Below are 21413 nucleotides of genomic sequence, written 5' to 3'. Positions count from 1 at the left end.
AGCAGGAGGTCACTGTAAGTGACGGTGACAAAGTGTGGCTTACTCTGATCCAACAAGCACAAATGCATCTGCTGACAAACCCACCTGCATCTCAGATACCCCAAACCAAAGAGCTCGTTTCACCTCTCCCCCAGTCCTGCAGCACCCATCACGGGGGAGCAGAGGGATATTTTGTCAGGGAACACTTTAACTGGAGCCCAGTAACGGGTGGGGACACACAGGTAAGCAGCGGCGGTGAGGCTAGGTGGGAAATAAAGCAGCAGCTACAAGCAGTGGGGGCGTTAGAGAGAGCAGTGTGAGCTTGGAGTGTGCGATGAGCTTCAACAAGGTCTGTCCAGTTAAAGGTAGGGACTGGGAAGTGGGGCAGGAGGGAGCGCTGAGTAACCTCTGTCGGGTGATCTTGGTGCTATGGTGCAGTTAGAAGAGCTCTGGCTGAAGGAGGCTAAAGCGTGGGGAGCTTTACAGAGCCCTGCTTCTGCTGGGACCTTGCAGCGCCGAAGTGCTGCACGTAAAGGAATAAACGGCTGCTGTGCAGAGCTGGGAGCACTGGGGCACACTGCCCTCAGGAGATAGCCTCAGCTTTGATTTACTGTAGGCAAAGCCTCTGTTCTTTCAGCAGGTTCCTGTCTTTTTTATTCCCTTTTTTTCCCCTTTCCCTTTTTTGTTGCTATAGGAACCCAGAGATGGGGAGGTGCTGAGTTTGGGCTGGGCCAGTGATGCCGTTTGGGGTGCCAGACCTTCCCCCCAGCAGCGGGAGTGTTTGGTTCTGGGTCAGTTCAGTCCAGCTCCCGATGAGTGCTGGGGCTTGGCGGAGGGGGCGACTCAGCTCCCCGTCCTCTCTCTCAGCTCCTCGCTCCTCCTAGGGCGGTTATTAATAGCCGAGCATGGCTGCGGGGGCTGGGTTTCGCCGGGAGCGCAGGGAGGGTGACAAAGCAGCTGCCACCGCTGGGGATGTCGTATCGGGGTAGGCGGCTCTCCTGCAGCCCCGGGAAGATCCAGCCAGGACACCGATCCACCGGGAGAGCCTGGGAAGCGGCGCGGCTCTCCTGCAGCCCCCTGCTACCTTCCCTCTGCCGCCTGCGGTCGGGAAGAGCCTTTCCCAGCGCCGCTCCTCCGCAGCCTCGCATCTCTCCGAGCCGGTCCCCGGTGAGCTCGCGGTGGCTGTCCCCGGGCTGAGTGCCGGGGCACACCAGGCTGTGTGCGGCGGGTACCTGCTGCCACGGGGGGAGCCTGCGGGGCCATGCGCGTACCCGCGGCCGCGCCGCCGGCCCCTCCCGCACCCCCCGCACCGGGGCGGCCGGCGGAAGGCGCGGGGGAGCGGGGCGGGCCCGGGGCGGGGCGGCGGGCACGGCACGGCTCCGTTCGGCCCCGTTCGGCCCCGTTCAGCCCGGCTCAGGTCGGCCCGGCCCGGCTCGTCATGCTGCCGCGGGTGCGCGCAGCCGTTGCGCAGCTGGTGGCAGGGCTGGGCGCGGGGGCGAGCGGGCAGCCCCCGGCGGAGCGCCGTGGAGGGGGCGGCAGTGGCTGCAGCGGGACCGGAGGGTCCCCGGAGGGGCCTTCCTCCTCCTGCTGCCGCCCGGCCTTCCTGCAGCTGACCCCCGAGGAGCTGCGCCGCGCCGGGGACCACACGGGCAGAGCCGTGCAGAGCCCCCGCGACGGCCGCCGCCGCCTGCCCTGGAGCACGGGCTACGCCGAGTGAGCGGGACCGGGGTGGGACGGGGTGGGGTGGGATAGGATGGGGGTACCCCCGCGACCGGGGAGGGCGGGATCGTCAGCGCTGGGCACCGGTGCGAGATCCGGGAAGCTAATCTAGGTCGCAGCCGGCCGGAGGCTCCTGGCGGAGGAGGGTGGAGCTGGATCCGCGAACGCCCGCGGGTGGGAAAAGGCCGCGTGGGTTTAATGCTCTTACCCGCACCCACCCGCCCCCTCCTGTGGGAGGCTGCTGGCTCCTCTGGCCCCTTTGCTCTCCTCGCTTACCGGCACCACACCCGCTGTCGGTGATGGGGAACTGAGCCGCTGCGGCTCTGCAGGACGAGAAGGAGGAGGGAATCGAAGCTGTTATGTGAATGGGACTTGATTTCGACTTCCCCTTGAAGAGCCTGATCCTCTTCTCCTTTTACTTGCGGCCAGTTTCATCCTTAATTGATGACCATTGGGGAAGGTCGGACTTCGGCGGCCACCGTTGCTGCTCAGCCCACTCCTGCATCCCTTGCTTCAGCTGTTCTGATATCCTGGGGAGCTTTTTGAGGTGTCAGTTTGCCCCCAGAGACCTTGGGTTAGGACCACCTGGAGCAAACCTCACTCTCTGCTCAGGACTTCCCAGATTTCTTTCTGCAAGCCACTCTAAAAGCCTGTGCCCAAAGAGCTCATCCTGTAGAGCTTGTTTGCAGCTTCCTCCCGTGAGCAGGCTTTGCAATCTAGACCTGAAATCTGCTGTGCCAGCACAGGCTGAAAGAAGTTAGTCTGAAACTTTTTTTTGTGCAAGAGTTCTGCTGGTTTCACCTCCACCATCTCCTCCTCTCCTGGAGGCTCCTGCTCCCTCTGAGAGGTGCTGGGTGTGATGCTCTGTGGAGGAGGCTGTAATTCTGTGGCTCCTGGATGGATGCATGCTCCTTGAGGCCAGGCCAGGTTTTGGGGCACTCACTCTGCTTGGGGCAGTGGTGGGGACCTCCAGCAAACCCAGCTTTTCCTGGTCCCTTGGTGGCTGCCTGGGTGGCTGCTCTGCCACTGGGCCCAGCTGTTCTGGTGAGAGCAAATGCTGCTGCTGCCCCCAGGTCAACCCATACAGCTGGTCTGGGGCATCTGCTTGGTAGGCTGCTGCTGCCCCAGACAGGGCAGGAGCATCTGGACAGCATCTTGAGGGACACAGAGGATGAAACGCTGCGAGGTGAGCTCTGCTGGAGCAGGATGTGGAAGAAGCTTTTATGCCTTGTTTCCTCCTGGCAGGGTGATCAATGCAGGGAAGAGCCAGCACAATGAGGACCAGGCATGCTGTGAGGTGGTGTTTGTGGAGAGAAGGCCCAGCCCCAGGGCCCGGCGGCCATCCGGAGAAGGTGGCAGGGAGCTGGATGGGGTGAGAGCCGTGCAGGGGCAGAGGTGGGATAGGGAAGCTGGGAGGATGCCCAGCTGCAGGGTGAGAGATGGGGCCCATGGTGCCTCTGCTCCTTGCAACCTCCTGCCATGATCCCTGCTTGGTTGTACCAGGGCTGGTTGGCCTGGGGGTCCCTATCCTGCCTCCTTTTGAGGTGCTGGCTGCAGAGACATGCTGCTGGCAGCACGAGGTGTCTGACACAGGGCTGTGTCCAGCTGCCCTCCATCAGCTGCCCACATCCATGAGCTGCAGGCAGAGCCCCATGTTGCTGTGCCCAGCTGGTGCCCCAAGCTGCTCAGAATTCCCTATCCCATCTGCTTCCTCACAGGCTCACCTCACCTTCCTTCCTCTCCTTGCAGGGCAGGAAGGGTTTTTATTTCCACTACTGGGCCCTGTTTGATGGCCATGCAGGCAGTGGTGCTGCTGTCATGGCATCCAAGAAACTCCATCTGCACATCTGTGAGCAGCTCCGGGACCTTGTGGACATCCTGCAGGACCCCTCCCCACCTCCCATCTGTCTCCCACACGACGTGAGAGCTGGCCCCACAGAGCAGAGTCGGCTGCCCCTCACAGAGGATGATGGGGAGGCTCCCAACGACGCTGTGCCACGGTTTCACCTAGAGAAAGCAGTGTCCCACGAGAGCCTGGTGATTGGTGCCATCGAGAATGCCTTCAAGCTGATGGTGAGCGAGCCCCTGCCTGCAGGGACACCCAGGGCTCCCCTGGGGGCATCTCTGCTGTTGGTGTCTGCATTGCAAAGGCAGCTCTGCAGCGAGGTGAGGGCTGTAGTGAGGGCTTCTAGCAGGATGGTCTTGGAGAGAGCACCATGATGCTTCCCTGTATTTCCAGCATGCAGGATGCAGAGACTTTGGGCTCCAGGCCTGTGTAGGTGCAAAGGGATTCACTGCTGCTGCTGATCTCAGCTTGCTCTTTCCTGCTTGCTCCACCACGCTGGTGAAGCCACATCCCCCTCAGCCCTGCAGCCACCCTGGGCTGTGTGAGGAGAGGTGTCCAGGTCTGACTGATTTCTGCTCCCATCTGGGACAGCTTTTGGCTTGGACAGCAGCAGCCAGGTGCTATTTTGGGCTGCATGTCGACATGAGACCACCTGCCCTCCCTGCCTGGAACTGCTCTCTGTCTCCTCAGGATGACCAGATCGAGAGGGAAAGGGCATCCCAGCACCTACCTGGGGGCTGCTGTGCCCTGGCTGCCATCTACCTCCTGGGCAAGTTCTACGTGGCCAACGCTGGTGACAGCAGGTATGTCCCCGAAGAGCAGCCTCTACTTTTCACCCAGGAAGTGGGAGGTATCCTGGTTGGGCAGCAGGGCCAGGCAGAGCCACCCCTGCCTGCCCTCCTCAGGGACAGTGTGTTCTGCTGTGATCTCTGTGTTTGCCCAGTGCCCATGTGGGGCTACAGAGCCACCTCCCAGAATCTGGGACTTGCTCCCTTCCCTCCTGACAGCATCCTGTCTGCTTCCCAGATGGCTCTGGATCATCACACCCCAGCCCCTGGTGCCAGTGCTGGCCTGGGCTGCAAGTTGAGAATTGACAGTTGCCCTCAGCAGAGCTTCCAGAAATGTGCAAGAAGTCATTTTAGGGCACATTTCATAGAAGGAGAAGGACACACAGAGAAGTGCCCTGGGAGCTTGGGGTCCAAGGATTCTGAGTGGTAGTTGCATCTCCTTGGGTGCTGTAACTGCACTTGGGTGTGCTTGTGCCCTCTTGCAGAGGCAGGAAGGGGACTCCACCTTCTTCTGAGGATGAAGCTAGTCTGAGTTGCCCTGTATTTACTGCAGGGTTGGCTTGTCCTCAGCAGCCCAGCAAATACAGGCTCTGGTAAATGGTTTGGAGCAGGAGGACGTGCTTCCAGCTCCAGGACAGAAGGGAAGGAGTTCCTTCCCCTCCACGGCAGCAGGGGCTGTGCAGGATGGCAGAGGGTCTGTGTTCCCCCCTCGAGCATTGGGTGGTGCCGGAGCTAGGCTTAGCCAAACCCAGCATCCATGGAAACCTGCAGTCCTAGGCAGGAGAGGCTGGGCCAGCACCGTTGGAAATCCTTGACCCCTCCATGACATCCAGAAACATCTCATAATCAGACTTCTTTTTCCTTTAACATATCAAACAACCAGACTGGTGCCAGCAGTGAGCTGCAGTGCTGCTGTGGGCTGGGCACTGAGACCTGTGCCCTGCTGCTGGCAATTTCTGCCCCTCCTGGGTGCAGCTTCTCTCCAAGGTGGATTTGCCACCTTCATGATGCTCCTTTTCTATCCACATCCTGTCCTTTGGTTCACTTCTCTTCACCCCTCTCTGCCCCCTGCTTGTCTTACATTTCTCTTCTGTCCCAAATTCTGCACAGGAGGGAGGTGTAGGGGCTGTGGAGCAGCAGGAGATAGCCTGCAAGCAGCCCCCCAGCTCAGGGCTGGGTGAGGGTGGCACTGCCTGGGTAGCCATGCAGGAAATTGGCCCTGAGGCACCAGGCTTAGCTCCCCACCATGTCCCCACTCCTCTCTAATCTCATCCTTCCATCTCTCATTGCAGGGCCATTATCATCCGTAACGGGGAAATCATTCCAATGTCCAGGGAGTTTACTCCAGAGACAGAGAGGCAGAGGCTGCAGTTCTTAGTAAGAAGGACCTTTCTTCTAACCTCCTTCCTGCTGAGCCACCTCCTGCCCCCTTCCAGCTGCCTTCTTGGTGGGGTCTAGGAGCCAAGGGCAGCCCCACAGCTGGGGCCTGCTGATGGCACTTGTGCATCCCAGCCAGCTCCCCGCATTGGGGAGAGATGCTGGGATGTGGGGAGCTGCCCTGGCTCCCTGCTGTCTCCTGGCTGGTGGAGTCCTGTTTGCTGTAGGGTCAGCATGAGAGGCTGCAATTCTGGCCTGGCCAGGAGCTGGGGGTCCTGGGCTGAGCGTGGGACTGGTCTGTGATGCTTGCAGGGAACCAGCCTGGTCCATCTTGCCGGGGTGGGCAGGGGTGCGTTGGGCTGGCTGGATCCGGTCCCTCGCACGGTCAAAGGAGCCTGGTCCTAGTTTCTTGCCTGGCTGCTCCCTGGGGGAGCCAGGAGCTGACGTGTGCCAGCGAGTTCCTAGCTGGTTTACTGCAGCTCCTTCTGCTTGGCCTGGACAACCCTCCCTGAGCTACGCTGGGAGACTTTTTAAGGTTATAAAGACCTCTGACAGCAGCGCAGGGGAGGAGTTGTCACTGCTGGAGGAGCTCCTGCTGGAGGCGATTTGCTGGATGTGATTTCCTGGCTAGCAGCACACTTGGAAAAACACTGAGGCTTTTTTTTCCCCCTTGACTCTATTTTTGAATGACCAAGAGGAGGAAACTGCTATAAGCTGGATCCTCCCCAACCGGCCGTGATGGGCAGGCACCAGGCACAAGCTTGCTCTGCTGTACAGTGCCCAAGCCATGGGCAGGGCTCTCCATGCCCTTGCAGCCAACCCTCCTGCCTTCCCTAGGGCTCTCCTCCTCCTTCCAGCTCTTTCTTCCTCTGTCTGCATCTTCCAACGCTGTCCCTGTTCCCAGGGGTACTGGGGCTGCCTCAAGAAGGGGCTCTGTGTTGCTTCTTGTCCCTTGCCATGGCATAGCTGGCAAATGGTTTTTGAAGAGACCCCTCAGCATTTTTCCTACAAATGCCCTCCCAGGTCCTGGGAGGTCTGCAGCTCTGGCTCCTCCTGGGCAAATTACAGCTTCTCCTGGGGTTTGCTGGGTTTCCATCCTTTTTGGAGATCCTCATTTGCCAGACCTCTCCATGCCAAAGCTTGCTGGGTGCTGACGTGGCTGTGCCCAGCTTGTGTCTGCTCTGGGCATAGCACAGTTGGATGTTTCACCACCCTCAGCTGGAGCTGCAGCAGAGCAGCTGATGTTACCCCATGATGAAATGCCACAGCTGAGGTCCCCTCAAGCTGGTGGCTCCAGTGCTGTGGTGCCAGTGTCAGCCAGGCAGGCACTGCCATGGTGATCCTGCTCTTCTGGCACTGTGTCTGAGCCGTGGCTTCATCCCACAGGGATTCCTGAGGCCTGAGCTGCTGGGGAAGGAATTCACCCACCTCGAGTTCCCCCGCAGGATCCAGCCCAAGGAGCTGGGGAAGAAGATGCTCTATAGAGACCAGAACATGAATGGCTGGTAACCCCCACCCCCCGGCCTGCCTCCCACATCCCTTCTCACCAGGTGGGGATGGCTCTGGCATGCTGGAAGCCAGCTCTTGCAGGGGCCTTCATCCTGGGGGATGCTGTTCTGTCCCAGATGGGCAGGGGACATGCTGGGGGCCTTCACCTGCTGACATCCTCCTGTCTCTGGCTTGTTTTAAACAGGGCTTACAAAAAAATTCAAGAAGATGATTTGAAGTTTCCACTCATCTACGGGGAAGGCAAAAAGGTGAAGTGCTGTGGCAGGAGCTGTGTGTGGGGCATCACTTCCCCTCTGCCCTCCCTGAATTGGGGATTTCCAGCCTGCTCTGGTGCTGCAGTGTCTCAGCTGGGATGGAGGTGAAGCTGCTTATGATACCCCTTTGCTGTTCTCCAGGCTCGGGTGATGGCCACAATTGGGGTCACACGGGGCCTGGGGGATCACGACCTCAAGGTGTTCAGCTCCAACATCCACATCAAGCCTTTCCTGTCCTGCTTCCCAGAGGTGAGCCTGGCTGCCAGCTGCTCCTTACCCAGGGCTTCCTGCAGCAGCAGGAGCTGGTCAGGGTGACCAGACCTGAGGTGCATCCAGTGCAGCAGGAGCCTCCTCTGCCTTTTTGCTCCTCACCTCCCTGTCCTACCCTGCTGCTCGCCAGGTCCGGGTGTATGACCTCACGCAGTATGAGCACTGTCCTGACGATGTGCTGGTCCTGGGCACTGATGGGCTCTGGGATGTCACCAACGACAAGGAGGTGGCTGGTGTGGTGATGGAGGTGCTGACGAGCTACGAGCCAAATGACCCCTGCAGGTGAGCTGCGAGTGGGCAGGAAGAGCAGTGTGTCCTGCACGTGTGCCCATGGCCTTGCTCCTCAGGGCAGTGTCATGGCCACATGCCTCTGGCCTGGGGCTGGTGCTGTGCTCCTCATTATGACAAGCTCCCCTTGCTGTGCATGTGGGAGCTCAGATCTCTCCTGTCCTAGGGACCCTTTCCTGCACCTCTAGCTCCTCCAGCTTCCACTTGCTTGTCAGGGACTGTGGATGCTGCATCAGAGAGTCTGTGGAGTCATAGAATCATAGAGTCATAGAATCAGTCAGGGCTGGAAGGGACCACAAGGATCATCCTGTTCCAACTCCCCTGCCATGGGCAGGGACACTTCACACTAGACCAGGCTGTCCACAGCCTCATCCAGCCTGGCCTTAAACACCTCCAGGGGTGAGGTTTCCACCAGCTCCCTGGGCAACCCATACCAGACTCTCACCACTCTCATGCTGAAGAACTTCTTCCTAACATCCAGTCTGAATCTACCCATTTCTAGCTTTGTTTCATTCCCCCCAGTCCTATCACTACCTGACATCCTAAAAAGTCTCTCTCCAGCTTTCCTGTAGACCCCCTTCAGATACTGAAAGGCCACAATAAGGTCACTTCAGAGCCTTCTCCTCTCCTGACTGAACAGCCCCAACTCCCTCAGGCTCTCCTCCCAGCAGAGCAGCTCCAGCCCTCTGCTCATCCTTGTGGCCCTTCTCTGGACATCTTCCAGCACATCCATATCCCTCTTGTAATAGGGACTCCAGAACATGATGCAGTAGTCCAGGATGAGTCCAGGGTCACAGCTGTGCTGTGCTCCCCAGGTACACCATGGTGGCCCAGGAGCTGGTGGTGCGGTCCAGAGGGGTGCTGAAGGAGCGGGGCTGGCGCCTGGCCAACGACAGGCTGGGCTCTGGTGATGACATCTCTGTCTTCGTGATCCCTCTGGGTGGCCCAGGCAGCTACACATGATGCTCCAAGACCCTGGAGCAGTGAGGCTCACCTTGCCTGGACCAAGATGAGAGGGATACTGGTGCTGCTTCAGGGCCACCTCTTCCTGAAGCAGTTCTTTTCTGAGCCAACTTCAAGAGTGAGAAACCCAAAGCCTCTTCTTTGCCCCTGCTCAGAGCATCCCCCTCCACCAGCTGCATCCCAGTCCCAGGTGGAGATGGAAAGGCCTTGGACAGGGAGCAAGGTTGAAGGACATTTCTTATGCTGCCACTTTTTTGGTTGCTGTGAAAAGCCTGAAGGGCTTGTGACTCCTGGGGGCTCCTCTGCACCTTACCTTGGGCCAGTGCTGGTTCCAGCAGTGTGCAGCAGCTGCTGGGCTGGTGGGACACTGATATCTGGAGAAGTGTGTGCCTGCTGCTGCAGCCATCTCTTGTCCCTCTGCCCTGTGATGGCAAAGCTGCTGTTGGAGCTGGGTGCTGGGGTTAGGACAGGGCATGGCCTGAGGTGAAGCTTTGCTGACAGTTGGGCAGTGCTGAGCCTGGCAGAAGTCCAGTTGTGGGTGGCATGGTGGTGGGTGAGCCCCAGGGCTGACACCCTAGCTTTGTGCTTGCCCTTTCCAGCCTCTCACCCCCTTATCCCAGACATGTATCTTGTCTTATTCCTTGGTATGGGAGGATGGGGCAGCACTTGGTCACCAAGAGCCCCTGGGCAGGAATGAGCTGCTGCACTTGCACTGCCTGTGCCACGGGTTCTGTCCCCTCCCCTCCTCCTGCCTTGGGTCACTGCTGTGTTTTGGAGCCAATTATTTATTATTAATGGGAGAGCTGAGCTGGGAAATGTCTAAATCCTTTCTTGGTGGGGGCAGTCTGTGACTCTCTCTTTATTTTGGAGTGGTTCTGAGTTGGCCACTGCTGAGCAGTGGTTGCACAGAGCAGCCCTATTCAGCCAAGCTTAGCAGCTTAGACGTGCTGCATGGATCTGCTTAGCCAGGGCTGGAGCCCACAGCAAAGCAGCTTGGTGGTGACTGGGGAGAAGGGGGAGACAGCTCCCTCCTTTTCCTTCATAATCTCAGAGCTAGTGCAGCTGTTGATCTCTGCACAGCATCTTGCTCAGCAGCACACACACCTCCCCCTCTGACCGGGAGCTCTGCAGAGCATTGTGTCCTCCTAAACCACGAGGGATGGTCCCATCCTGGCAGGGTGGTGATGAGGAGAGCTGGGCCATGGTCTCTGGCTTTGGAAAGGCTCCATGGCGCCAGTAGTTTGTGTCCTGCTGTCACTGAGTGCAGCCAGCTCTTGTCAAGTGAACGTTGCTTGTCTCTTGTAATGAGCAAGATGTAAACAAACTGGGTGCACTTGATGGCAAGTGAAAGCTACCCAGCCAGATTCTGACCTCTTGCCATCTCCTGTGCTGATGGGGGCAGGCAGCAGGACTGGGGCTGGGAGCCCTCCCTCACAGCACCCCATGTTTCAATAAAGGTTTTGTCACACACAGTCCCACTTCCAAGGCTTTCTTGTAGAGCTCCTGCAAAGGCGACTTACCCAGAAGCCAATTAGCTCTGATTAATTGGTGTAGGCAGGTTTGGTAGCAAATTAGTGCAGGCAGAGCCATGTGAGCTGTCCCTCTGCCCTTGGCACGACCTGGACCCTGCAGAGTATCCTTGCCCCATGCCCATGAACACTTCCCCCACACCCCCAGCTCCCCCTCGAACTCTGCACAGCCTCCTCCTCTGCCCCGATGTCAGCTTTGCCTTTCCAGGGTACTGCCTGGGAGCTGCTGGATGAGGCAAGGAGGCAGAGGCTGCCCTCGGAGCTTCCTCTGGGGTTCACTTTCTAAGGAAACATTTCCTTTGGAACCAGCTCCTGGCCTGAGGCCCCAGAAATTAAGGAAAATTGTCTGTGAGCCCTTAAAATAACAGCCTGGGTCTGAGCCAGGGCTCTGGGACTGCCTTTTGCTGGCTGAGTGAATGGGGACTCATCCACGCAGCTGGGGTGTGATGGGGGTGCAGGATCCAATCCCTTTTCACCGACAGCCCGTGGGGGGCACAGAGAGCCGGGATCATCCCGATGTAAGACCTGGCACGTCACAGCCAGTGACACAGGCAGTGTCCCATGGGGACAGGGTACGGTGGGGTTATGGTTTTCCTGGGGGAGCGGCTGGCAGCATGGGGACGGTGGAGCCCTGCTGCTGCCCTGGCTGGGATCTGCCTGCCCTGGCAGAGCTCCTAGCGCTGCCCTAAAGAGAGCTGAGCCCCGGGACCATCCCGCTCCCTGCGCGGGAGTAACCGAAACAGGGAACATCCCTGCCGTGAGCCCGGGCTGGCGAAGCCTGGAGGCATCTCCCTGCCCGGGGATGGCAACCGTGGGGGCACAGCGGCAAGTCCCGTCTGGCCCCGATGCCGGGACGGGGAGAGAGCGGGGAAGGGGCACGGCACAGCACGGTTCGGCTCGGCTCGGCTTTGCTCGGCGCGGCTCGGAGAGCTCCCGCCCCGCCTTCGCGGGCGGCCCCCGGACGGGGCGGTGCCGCCAGAGTCGCGCTGCGGAGCCGAGGCCGGGACCGGGGCTGGGACCGGGAGCGGCAGAGCGGCGGAGAGAGGTGCGGGGCTGGGCTTGGCGAGTCCCGGGCAGTGGATCGGCGAGGACACTGCTGCGGGTGCGAGGACCTAGGGGCCTTGGGGTCAGTGCTGGACAGCTGGGGTGTGGGGTTACTGATGGGTGTGGGATTACCGGGGCTGGTAAAGTGGGGGGTCAGAGCAGGGGGCTGGGGAACTGGGGTGTGGGGCTACTGGTGAGGTCTGGAGGAGGGGAACTGGGGTGTGGGGCTACTGGTGAGGTCTGGAGGAAATGGGGTGTGGAGTTGCTGCTGAAATCTGAGGGTACCGATACTGGTGGGGTGTGAGATTACTGGGGAGGGCTGGGAAAATGGGTCTTGGATGACTGCTGAAATCTGCGGTTACTGGTACGGGTGGGGTCTGGGGCACTGCTGGGGGAGCAGGGCATTGAAGGTGGATAGCTAGGCCGGGCTGGGTGGGACACAGCAGGACAGGACGGGATGGGTGTGCCTGGGATGGGGTGGGGGCCCCTGGGCGTGGGGCAGGGACGGGCCGGCAGCGGTTCGGTTCGGTCACTGCGGATCATCCCTTGAGCGTGGCCGTGGTCTGCAGTTCCCCTCTCGTGGGTGCCACCTGGACGGGGCTCCCTGCTGCCTCCCAGCCGATAACTAACCTGGGCCAGGCCGGGCTGAGAACCTGGGGGGCTGCTGCCTGTCCTGCCAGCCCTGCCCGCAGCCCCTGCCGCGGCAGTGCCCCCGTGCCCAGCCTCGCTCGCAGGGCAGCTGCTCTGTGTTTTCTTCAGAAAAAGGAAATCTCCTTTTGCTTGTTGCTGAGCTCATTTTTAAACATTTACGTTAGGGGGGCTTGCGGGGAGGAGAACTAATTGTGTAACGTCTCCGGAGCAAGGGAGCATTCCAACGGCATGACTGCGCGGCCCTTTCCAGCACGGGCAGCCTGGCAGCCCCGCGTCCCCCTGCCGCCAAACCCCCTCCGTCCAGCCCCAGCCTCTTGACACCCCCAGGGTATGGCAGCGTGGCCCCTGGGAGGCTCTGCAGTGAGAGTGGGCTGGGAGCTGGGCAGCAGCAGCTCCGCCACATCCCCAGGGAGGCGTCCAGCGGTGAAGCCGGAGGCAGGGAGTCGCGGCGCTGGCTGCCGGCGTGTCCCCGAGCCCGCCTGTGTGCCAAGTGCCTTCGGTGGCCAAACAGCTCCAGTTTTAACTTCAGTGTCTCAGCTGCGAGGAGGCAGAGGCCGTGTGAGAGTTTGTGGACTTTAGATTGGCTCCATGCTCCTAACAGCTACAGCTTCTCCAGGGAAACCTGCTTTTAAGTGGAAAATAAGCCAAGTCACTGTCTCCCAACAGGTTGTCGGGTTGTCCAGGCTCATCTCCTAACTTGCTGTTTACCCTGGAGAAGCTCTTGACATGAAAAGTAAGGAATGTGTTAGCAAACATTGATCGGTGCTGGGGCAGCAGTAGGGACTGCAGCAGCACTGGAGTCTGCTCAGACTGGCGCTGGGAGCTTTCAGCAGGACACTTGTGCTGCCCTGAGCCTGGGAAGGCTGTCACTGCCACCAGGGGCAAAATAAGAACGTGGCCTGGTGTCCTCTGGAAGAGGAGGTGAGGGCAGGCAGCCTCTCTCACAGAGCTCTGGCGCTTGTGGTTTGAGCTTTGTTTGGGCTTTGGAATTCCTCTGCTCCTTGTCCCTTCTCTGTTTTGCTTGTGGATGTTTTTGTGGGATTTAGCAATGAAAACCACCCAGCCAGGCTGCTCAGCTCCAGCTCCAGCAGCCCTGAGCTGCTGGAACATGCTGGGAACCCAGGCTGCCTGCCCCTGCCCTAGAAGCAGCTTGCAGATGCTGAGTTTGGGCTCCCTCTCTGATGGTCGTTGTTTGCATGTGGCAGGTCTGGATTTTGAGGCGTCCAGGAGTCCCAGGCAGCTTTCCCTCGGTGCCCAGTGGTTTTGGCAGCAGTGGTGGCAGGCAGGACGGGAGGCTCTGAGCAGCAGGAGCCAGTGTTACTGGTGGGTGTGGGTCCTGCTCTGGGTGCCAGCGGTGGTTGCTGGCAAGGGCTGGAGGTTGGTGTCCTTTGTGCTGCACAGAAATGCCCAACTGGGCCTGCCTGGGGCTGTGAGCATGAAATTGCAGCTGCTGCTGTGCCAGCACCAGAGATGCTTTGAGCATCTCCAGGCAGGGCCTCTGTCCGTGCTGTCCCTCTTGCATTGCTTTGCACTTCAAATGCTTCTTGGAACCTCTTCCTGCTGCTGTGCAAGATACCTGGAGCACTTTCCAGGTCCTCTTTTCCCTTGGCCATTTAGATGTCTCAGCAGATTAGATTCCTCTGGATGCACAGACACAGACCTGTCAGAATCCAGTTTGGAAGTTTCTTTATCACACCAGTTGTGCCCTCAAGCCCTACCAGCTAGGACCTTTCCTGTTGTGACACAGCCCTGGTGATGTGTGTAAATGACACTTGTCCCTCTGTCATTCTGTCCCCCCAAAAATCCATTCTCCTTCCAGTTCCCTGGGGGCAGCTGTGGCCTCCACACCCACTTTGGTAGGGCTCCCAGCTTGTGCTGGTTGGAGCCATGACCTAGGAGGAGAGCTGCTCCTTGGGGGGGTAACCTCATGCTCCTGTCCACTGGGGACCCATCATGGCCTGTGGCTGCCCAAAGCAACTCTTGTTTCTCTGGTAGCTCATCTCTGGGGCCCTGTCTTGAGGTGCCTTTGCCAGCAGTGGCATCAGCCTTGTGCACACCAGGGCCATCTTTAGAAGGGGAGGTGACTTGTCCCTGGCTGCACTGGTCAGGAAGTGTTTTCTGTGTGCCCTGCAGTGTCCCAGCTCCTGGGATGCTGCAGGCTCCTGTTGCTCTCATCTGTACCCCAGGCTGCAGCTGAAGATGATTGTTGGGGTTCCTGAGATCCAGTTGAATGCCCTGTGGTGGCATAAGCCTGATCTGTGCTGTGTTAGCCCAGCTCCTTGCAAACTGGAGCTAGCCCAGCCCAGCTGAGCTCTCTGGCTCCTTTTGTTTCTTTACACTGTTGAAAAGTTTGGCAGAGCTGAAAGCACAGCAATGCCAGGAAGATCTTGGTCTGTTCACAGAGGTGGTTTTCCTTCTGTGGTTGTGTCACGGTGCCAGGGGGTCCAGACAGGTGCCTGGGCTTTGGGTGATGGGGCTGCTTGTTCCCTGAGTTTCCCATCCAAGCAGAACAACCAAAGAGCTGCTGTGGCAGGGGAACGTTTTCTGGTCGTCTGACTGGCCTCAAGGACATGTTGGTGGCAGCTCTGAAAGGCAGGAACGTGAGCCCAGGTCTGTTCTGCCTCTGGCTAAGATCACCAGGGTGATGCTGGCGGCTGCACAAGCATTGCCTGGAGCCTTGATCCCCCCCTCCCAACTCCAATCTCCTCTGCTTCTTCAGAATGAGGAAGTTTTGTTTGGGGTGAGAGGTCTGGGGCTCTGTGGGGGGCTGGTCCTGCCATGCAGGCTGTGCTGGGGGTGTCTCTATGAAGGGGGTGACCCTGCAAAGGGGCTGCTCCCAGCATGGCCCCGTCCCCGGCAGCCCTGTCCAGGCTCTGGGGCTGTGCCTGCGGCCAGGGCTGTGGGCAGAGCAGAGCTGGGGCTGGGTTTGCTGATAGTGGTGTGACAGGTCTGGCCGGGGCGCGGCTGTCACCAGCAGCGCTTGGGAATTTCTGCTGTAAAACAAACCCCCTCTGTGATCCTGCTCTGGCTGAGGGGGAGGTTGCACTAGATTACCCATTGAGGTTCTTCCCAATCCCTAACCTTCTGCGATTCTTTTGGCTCAGGGAGCTGCAGCCTCGTCAAGGAGGTTCACTGAAAGATTTCTGTCCCTTTCCCAAAGCCTTAACGTCTTTGTCTGCCATTTCCTGAGATCCCAGAGCAAACCCGGGATGATGGATGCATCCTGCTGCCAGAGGAATTCCCCTTTTCCTGCTCAGCAGGAGTTTCACATTTTTGAGGCACGAAGCAGAGAGGGACCAATAAGACACAGGCTGTCTTGGGGAGCTCCAGCTGCTTTATGGTGATGACTCCAGAGTAGCTGCTTAGAGAGGAGAGCAGATCAACTTGGTTTCGTTTTGCAGTTTCTTGGCATGCTGAAGGAGCTGCCAGAGCAGGATCAGGCTGGAGCTGGCAGCGTGGGCACTGCCAGTCGTGGTGGCACACACCAAACCTGTGCCTGTCCCGTTCTGGCCCCATCCTGCCTGCAGCAGCAGGCATGGGGCTGGGATCAGAGCCCTGAGGGTTTGGCAGTGCCACTGTGGGAGTAGCCAGCACAAAGGTGCTGCTCCCTGCCCTTATCTCTGGATGAGCAGGAGGCATCTCAGGTGCTGCTGCCACCCCAGCACTGCGGTTGCTGTATGAGCTGGGTTGGGTGCCAGAGTGGCTGGGCACTCTGTGCTGTAACTTGGGTGGTTAGCAAGGTTTAAAATCTGAATTTGCATGTCTGATGTGGGTGATGGTGCCCTGGGAATCCTTTGGCCTGCTGGCAGTCGTGGTAAAGCTGTCCCCAAGTTGTCCTCACGTTTCCTACTTCCTTGCCGACTGATCTGGGAACAAGGCAGAGCTCTTTGTGTGGGGCTCCCCTGTCCCAGGGACTGGCCTCATCATGCTGAGCGATACAGGAGTTAATCTGTCCTGGAGCAGAGTGCCATCAGCACCTGGTGCTGTGCTGGCCGGCTCGGGGTGGGGGGGGCAAGGGAGATGGGGCAGCCTGGGCAGCCGCCGAGGCATGAGAGGTGCTCGCAGTCTCCTCGCCCCACTCGCCCTTGCGCTCGGCTCCGCGTTAGCAATAGGCTATTTCTGGCCACTCTCGTGAGTAATGGAATGAACTGTGCCGAGATTTTGGGTGGGGACGGTGCCTCTGCCCTCTGAGTCACCGCTCGGCATCACGCCGGGCGCGGGAGCTGCCGGGGCTGGAGCCGTCCCGGGTCAGGGCGGACAGCGGAGGCCGTGGGAAGGAGCTGGGCTGGAGCTTCTGCCGGCCCCTGGTCGGCTCACTGTGTGGGCAGGGGGAGCTGGCACCCATCCCTGCTGCGCTGTGCCGCTCCTCTTGTTGTTGTTTTAGGTCTGGTGCCCAACAGATTGGGCACGGGCAGACCTTGGTGTCTGTCTGCGAGCGGGCGGTTGTCTCCCTCGGGCACCTGCTGCTGGCTGTGCTGTGTCTCCTGTGCTGAGTGGGTTGGGCGGCAGCGCATCCCCCGCAGCTGTGCTGTCCCGGCTTGTCGGTGAGATCAGGAGTCACAAATGGCTCTTTGCTGTGGGCAGAGGAGCTTTGGCTCTAGGTAAACAGACTTTTCTGACTGTAAGCTCTCCGTTTCCCGTGCTGTGGAGGTGATGGAGGGAGGATGAACCTCGGGTCAGACAAGAAGGATGGTTTGCAGCAGAGGTGTGTTGTATTTAGAAGAGGATCAGTTTGGGAAGAGATCAATCCCTTTGTGTTCTAGCAGGCCCTCAGACATCACAGAGGCTTGGGTCAGCTACACATAGTAGCTTGGGTCATCACAGAGGCTTGGGTCAGCTACACATAGCTGTGTAGTCAACACTTCAAGAGTGGTGAGAGCCTGGAATGGGTTGCCCAGGGAGGTATCACACAGTATCGTCAGGGTTGGAAGAGACCTCACAGATCATCAAGTCCAACCCTTTACCACAGAGCTCAAGGCTAGACCATGGCACTAAGTGCCACGTCCAACCCTGCCTTGAACAGCCCCAGGGATGGCGACTCCACCACCTCCCCGGGCAGCCCATCCCTGGAGATGTTTAAGGCCAGGCTGGATGAGGCTCTGGCCAGCCTGATCTAGGGTAGGATGTCCCTGGCCATGATAGAGGGCTTGGAACTGGCTGATCCTTGTGGTCCCTTCCAACCCTGTCTGATTCTATGATTCTATGCCAGCTGTTTGGACTAGCAGCACAACACCAGGTACCCAAAGAGCACATCTGCTGGAGGTCTGGCCAGGCTCATCATCAGCAGTCAGTGCACAAATGGTTTGGTTTATTGCCCTGCAACATGTCCAGGTTCTTTGGATTGCTGGTGACAAATGCACTGAACTGCAGATGAGCTCCAGAGCACAACCGTAGCCACACACTGGATCTCCCTGGGGAAGCACTCAGCCTAGCTGAAGTCACAAAGGGTGTCCCTGGGTGGTGAGGAATGAGAGGGGCAGACTTGTTGATTTGCCCCCAGCCCTTTGGCATCCAACTCTCGATGCCCTCCAAATTGGACATGAAATTGGGGCAATATTTATACCTCCTTATCTGCAGCAGTGCAGAGTGTGGGGTGGGACTGCAGTCAAGCCATCATTCCTGGTGCTCAACCAGTTGTTCCTTTATCAGCTGCACAGAACTTTTCTTGGTATTTTTGGTCAGCAATTTGGCAGGTGATAAGTGGAAGAGTGGAGTGGTAGGGCTCCACCTTGCCCCCTTTCAGTTCTGCCCAGTGCCATGGCAACACCACTGGGTCTCCACCCAGTCGCTGTGCCAGCTCTGGTCACTATGTGTTTGCCAGCAGCCTTGGGCTCCTTAATTCTCCTGTTTCATGCTTCCAGCAAGGTGACACATTTCTTGCTGTCCTCAAGAGCTTCCCCTCCTCAAGTGGGCAGGAAACAGAGGACTCCTCCAGCCTATTTTTCTGCCTCTGTAACACAAAGGTCATCACCTTGAGTGGGCTCCTGGCTGTGTGGGTGTTCCTGGTCCAGCTGGGACCAGCAGGAGCAGGAGGGCACAAGGAAAAAGTGTTTCACCTGCCAGGCTGCATCCCTGTGATGCAGGACAGAGGGCAGCCTCTCTGCACATGGCTGGCAGCTTCTCCTGCTGCCGGTGCCAGCGTCGGCTCTCGTTGTTATGTGGCAAAGGCTCCTTTGTCAAATGATTTGGGATGGGGCCAGCCCAGTGTCGGGTGCCAGGCACGCAAGTCGTGCTCACCCAGACCTCCAAGAGCTCAGCCTGGCACATTCCTGCTGCTGCTGGGGTTATCTGGGAGCTGGTGAGTGTGCCTGGGTGAAACCTCTGGTGCAGCTTCTGCCCTGAAGAATTTATAATGTGAAATAAAGCTGGTGGGGGTGTGTGGCTCTGAGGTCACCAGAAAAGCCATCTCCCTGGGCTGGTGGCACAGGGAGGAAGCCCAGCGCAGTGAGGGTTGGGTGGTGGGGGCAGGACCCTTGCTGCCCGGGACCGGGAGTCAAGCAGAGGTCTCTGCATGCAGCCACTGGCACTCACTGGGGCTGGGGCATCAGTGTGATGTCTCTGGCCACGGTGATGGATGAGAGTGGTTCCAGCCAGGCTGGTTCTTGCAGTGCTGGTGTGGGAGCTGGAGCATGCCTGGCAAGGGGCTGGGAGAGCCTCTGTCCTAACCCTCAGTGGGTGCTTGTGCCGATGTGTGCCCAGATGCTTGGGGCTGGTACCTTTCTGGGCAGTTGTGCAGAAGACTTTGGGCACAGGGAGTCGGGAGGGGCGGGGAGCTACCCGTGGCTGCTGTGGCTCACTGCCCCACGCCTGTGCCCGCAGCGATGGCAGCCATCAGGAAGAAGCTGGTGATCGTGGGGGACGGCGCCTGCGGCAAGACCTGCCTGCTGATCGTCTTCAGCAAGGACCAGTTCCCCGAGGTCTACGTGCCCACCGTGTTCGAGAACTACATTGCTGACATCGAGGTAGATGGGAAGCAGGTAAGGAATGCCACCGGGTACCAGAGCTGTTACTGTCCTCTCTCTCCCCTGGTCCCAGCGCCACTGCCCGGTGCTGCTGCGTGCATTGGTCTGTGTGATTTGGATGATCCAGGTCTCTGGGTCACACTGAACCTGCCCCAGCCTGAGGCAGACTGTAGCTGTAGCTGAGGAAGATTAAAAGCTGCCAAGTTGTCTGCAAGCTGCTGAGGTGTGTCCTTGTCCCCCTCACTTTAGGTGGAGCTGGCCCTGTGGGACACGGCAGGGCAGGAGGACTATGACCGGCTGCGGCCACTCTCCTACCCAGACACAGACGTTATCCTCATGTGCTTCTCCATTGACAGCCCGGACAGCCTCGGTAGGGAGCAGGGAGCCAGAGGAGACCTGGCCTGGGGCTGCCACAGGGCTGGGTGCTACTGTTAAACCCCATGGGAGGGTGCCAGTCCCTGTCCTCCATCTCCTGGCTTTGCCTGCACTCCAGGAAGGTGCTGGGAACTTTCCTGCTGAGTGGAAGTGGTGGGAGAAGAGAATGCTGCAAAGGGGAGCAGAACCTTAGCTCATGGAGATCCACACCTGCTTGTTGCAGAGAACATCCCTGAGAAGTGGACACCAGAGGTGAAGCACTTCTGCCCCAACGTGCCCATCATCCTGGTGGGGAACAAGAAGGATCTGCGGAACGATGAGCACACGCGGCGGGAGCTGGCGAAGATGAAGCAGGTAGGGACAACCCTGGGTGCTGCAGCCTCAGCCTGTGACCTGCCCCTCTCTATCCTGGCTCTGGGTGCTGCAGCCTCAGCCTGTGACCTGCCCCTCTCTATCCTGGCTCTGGGTGCTGCAGCCTCAGCCTGTGACCTGCTCCTCTCTATCCTGGCTCTGGGTGCTGCAGCCTCAGCCTGTGACCTGCTCCTCTCTATCCTGGCTCTGGGTGCTGCATCCTCAGCCTGTGACCTGCCCCTCTCTGTCCTGGCTCTGGGTGCTGCAGCCTCAGCCTGTGACCTGCCCCTCTCTGTCCTGGCTCTGGGTGCTGCATCCTCAGCCTGTGACCTGCCCCTCTCTGTCCTGGCTCTGGGCACCCAGGGACAGAACAAGAGGACACAGCCTCAAGCTGTGCCAGGGCAGGTTCAGTCTGGATATTAGGAAGTTCTTTATGGAATGGGCTGCCCGGGGAGGTAGTGGAGTCCCCACCCCTGGAGGTGTTTAAAAGGAGCCTGGATGAAGCACTTAGTGCCATGGGTTAGTTAATTAGAAAGGTTAGGTGCTAGGTTGGACTCAATGATCTCAAAGGTCTTTCCCAAGCTGGTTAATTCTGTGATTCTATCCTCAAGGCCAGGCTGAATGAGGCCTTGAGTGACCTGTTCTAGTGGGAGGTGTCCCTGCCTATGGCGGGGGGGTGGGGGCTGGAACTGGCTGAGCTTTGAGCTCCCTTCCAACCTAAACCATTCCACGATTCTGTGCATCCCAGGAGCCTGTGAAGCCAGAGGAAGGGCGGGACATGGCCAACAGGATCAACGCCTTCGGCTACCTGGAGTGCTCGGCCAAGACCAAGGAGGGCGTGCGGGAGGTCTTCGAGATGGCCACGCGCGCGGGGCTGCAGGTGCGCAAGAACAAGAGGCGCAGAGGCTGCCCGCTGCTCTGAGCGCCCCGGGACCTGGTGGTGCCAGTACCTGCCCCGCGACCCTCTGCACAAGAGCTGCCACCCAAGCCCGTGGGGTGACCCCACGAGGCTGCAGGACCGCGAGGGGCCAGTGCCTTCAGTACCCACTGCTCTCCATGGGCTGGGCCTTCCGTAGCTCCCCACATCTCCCCGTTCTGTGCCAGCCTCCCTGGTTGTGCCTCTGCCGTGGGGATCGCCGCGGGCATCTCCGGCTCCGGGCAGGTGCCACAGCAGCTGGAGGTGCCGGTGCCTGCAGCTCGCCTGTGGGGTCTGCTGTGCCCTCGGCGTCCCTGCGGCTGGTGGGCAGCACGCACCAGTGTTTCACAGAGACGTGTCTGGGGCAGCCTTCAGCCTCATCTATGGGCAGAGCTGGGCTTGGCTGCTGCCAGAAGCACTCTGCCCGCGGGACTGTGCCTCTGCCCAGCTCTGCCAGCAGCGCTGCCTTCCAGTCTGCATTGGTCACGGACTTGGCACCAGTAAACTGAACTGCGTAGTTGGGAGAATAAATGCAAACTGGTATTTTAGTAAGTGTAACTCTGCCTGCCTGGCCTCCCCCTGGCTGCCCTCT

The 21413-nt window shown here is 59.2% G+C and overlaps 2 protein-coding genes across 8 annotated transcripts; both read left to right on the top strand.

Moving 5' to 3' along the window:
- Nucleotides 1-744: 744 nt before the first annotated feature.
- PPM1J (protein phosphatase, Mg2+/Mn2+ dependent 1J) lies at nt 745-10465 on the top strand. Of its 2 annotated transcripts, XM_064173725.1 has the most exons (10): nt 1401-1692; nt 2944-3070; nt 3448-3771; nt 4235-4347; nt 5625-5709; nt 7096-7214; nt 7403-7466; nt 7614-7721; nt 7873-8024; nt 8846-10465. In XM_064173725.1, the coding sequence occupies exons 1-10, from the start codon at nt 1418-1420 to the stop codon at nt 8991-8993; spliced, it is 1515 nt and encodes a 504-aa protein (XP_064029795.1). In that variant the 5' UTR covers nt 1401-1417; the 3' UTR covers nt 8994-10465. The 2 variants fall into 2 exon arrangements, with proteins under 2 accessions (XP_064029796.1, XP_064029795.1); XM_064173726.1 differs by lacking the exons at nt 1401-1692; nt 2944-3070 and adding an exon at nt 745-1146.
- A 995-nt stretch (nt 10466-11460) lies between these two features.
- RHOC (ras homolog family member C) lies at nt 11461-21369 on the top strand. 6 transcript variants are annotated; one of them, XM_064173528.1, is made up of 6 exons: nt 11464-11567; nt 12884-12950; nt 19037-19194; nt 19429-19549; nt 19778-19908; nt 20654-21369. In XM_064173528.1, exons 2-6 carry the CDS (start codon nt 12944-12946, stop codon nt 20825-20827), a joined length of 591 nt encoding a protein of 196 aa, XP_064029598.1. In that variant the 5' UTR covers nt 11464-11567; nt 12884-12943; the 3' UTR covers nt 20828-21369. The 6 variants fall into 6 exon arrangements, with proteins under 6 accessions (XP_064029601.1, XP_064029598.1, XP_064029602.1 ...); XM_064173529.1 differs by having other exon boundaries at nt 11498-11624; XM_064173527.1 differs by having other exon boundaries at nt 11498-11648.
- Nucleotides 21370-21413: the final 44 nt, after the last annotated feature.

Source organism: Pogoniulus pusillus, chromosome 39, assembly GCF_015220805.1.
Source record: "Pogoniulus pusillus isolate bPogPus1 chromosome 39, bPogPus1.pri, whole genome shotgun sequence".
Classification (NCBI taxonomy): domain Eukaryota; kingdom Metazoa; phylum Chordata; class Aves; order Piciformes; family Lybiidae; genus Pogoniulus; species Pogoniulus pusillus.
Note: the sequence above shows the minus strand (reverse complement) of the source record. Positions and strands in the feature narration are given on the sequence as shown.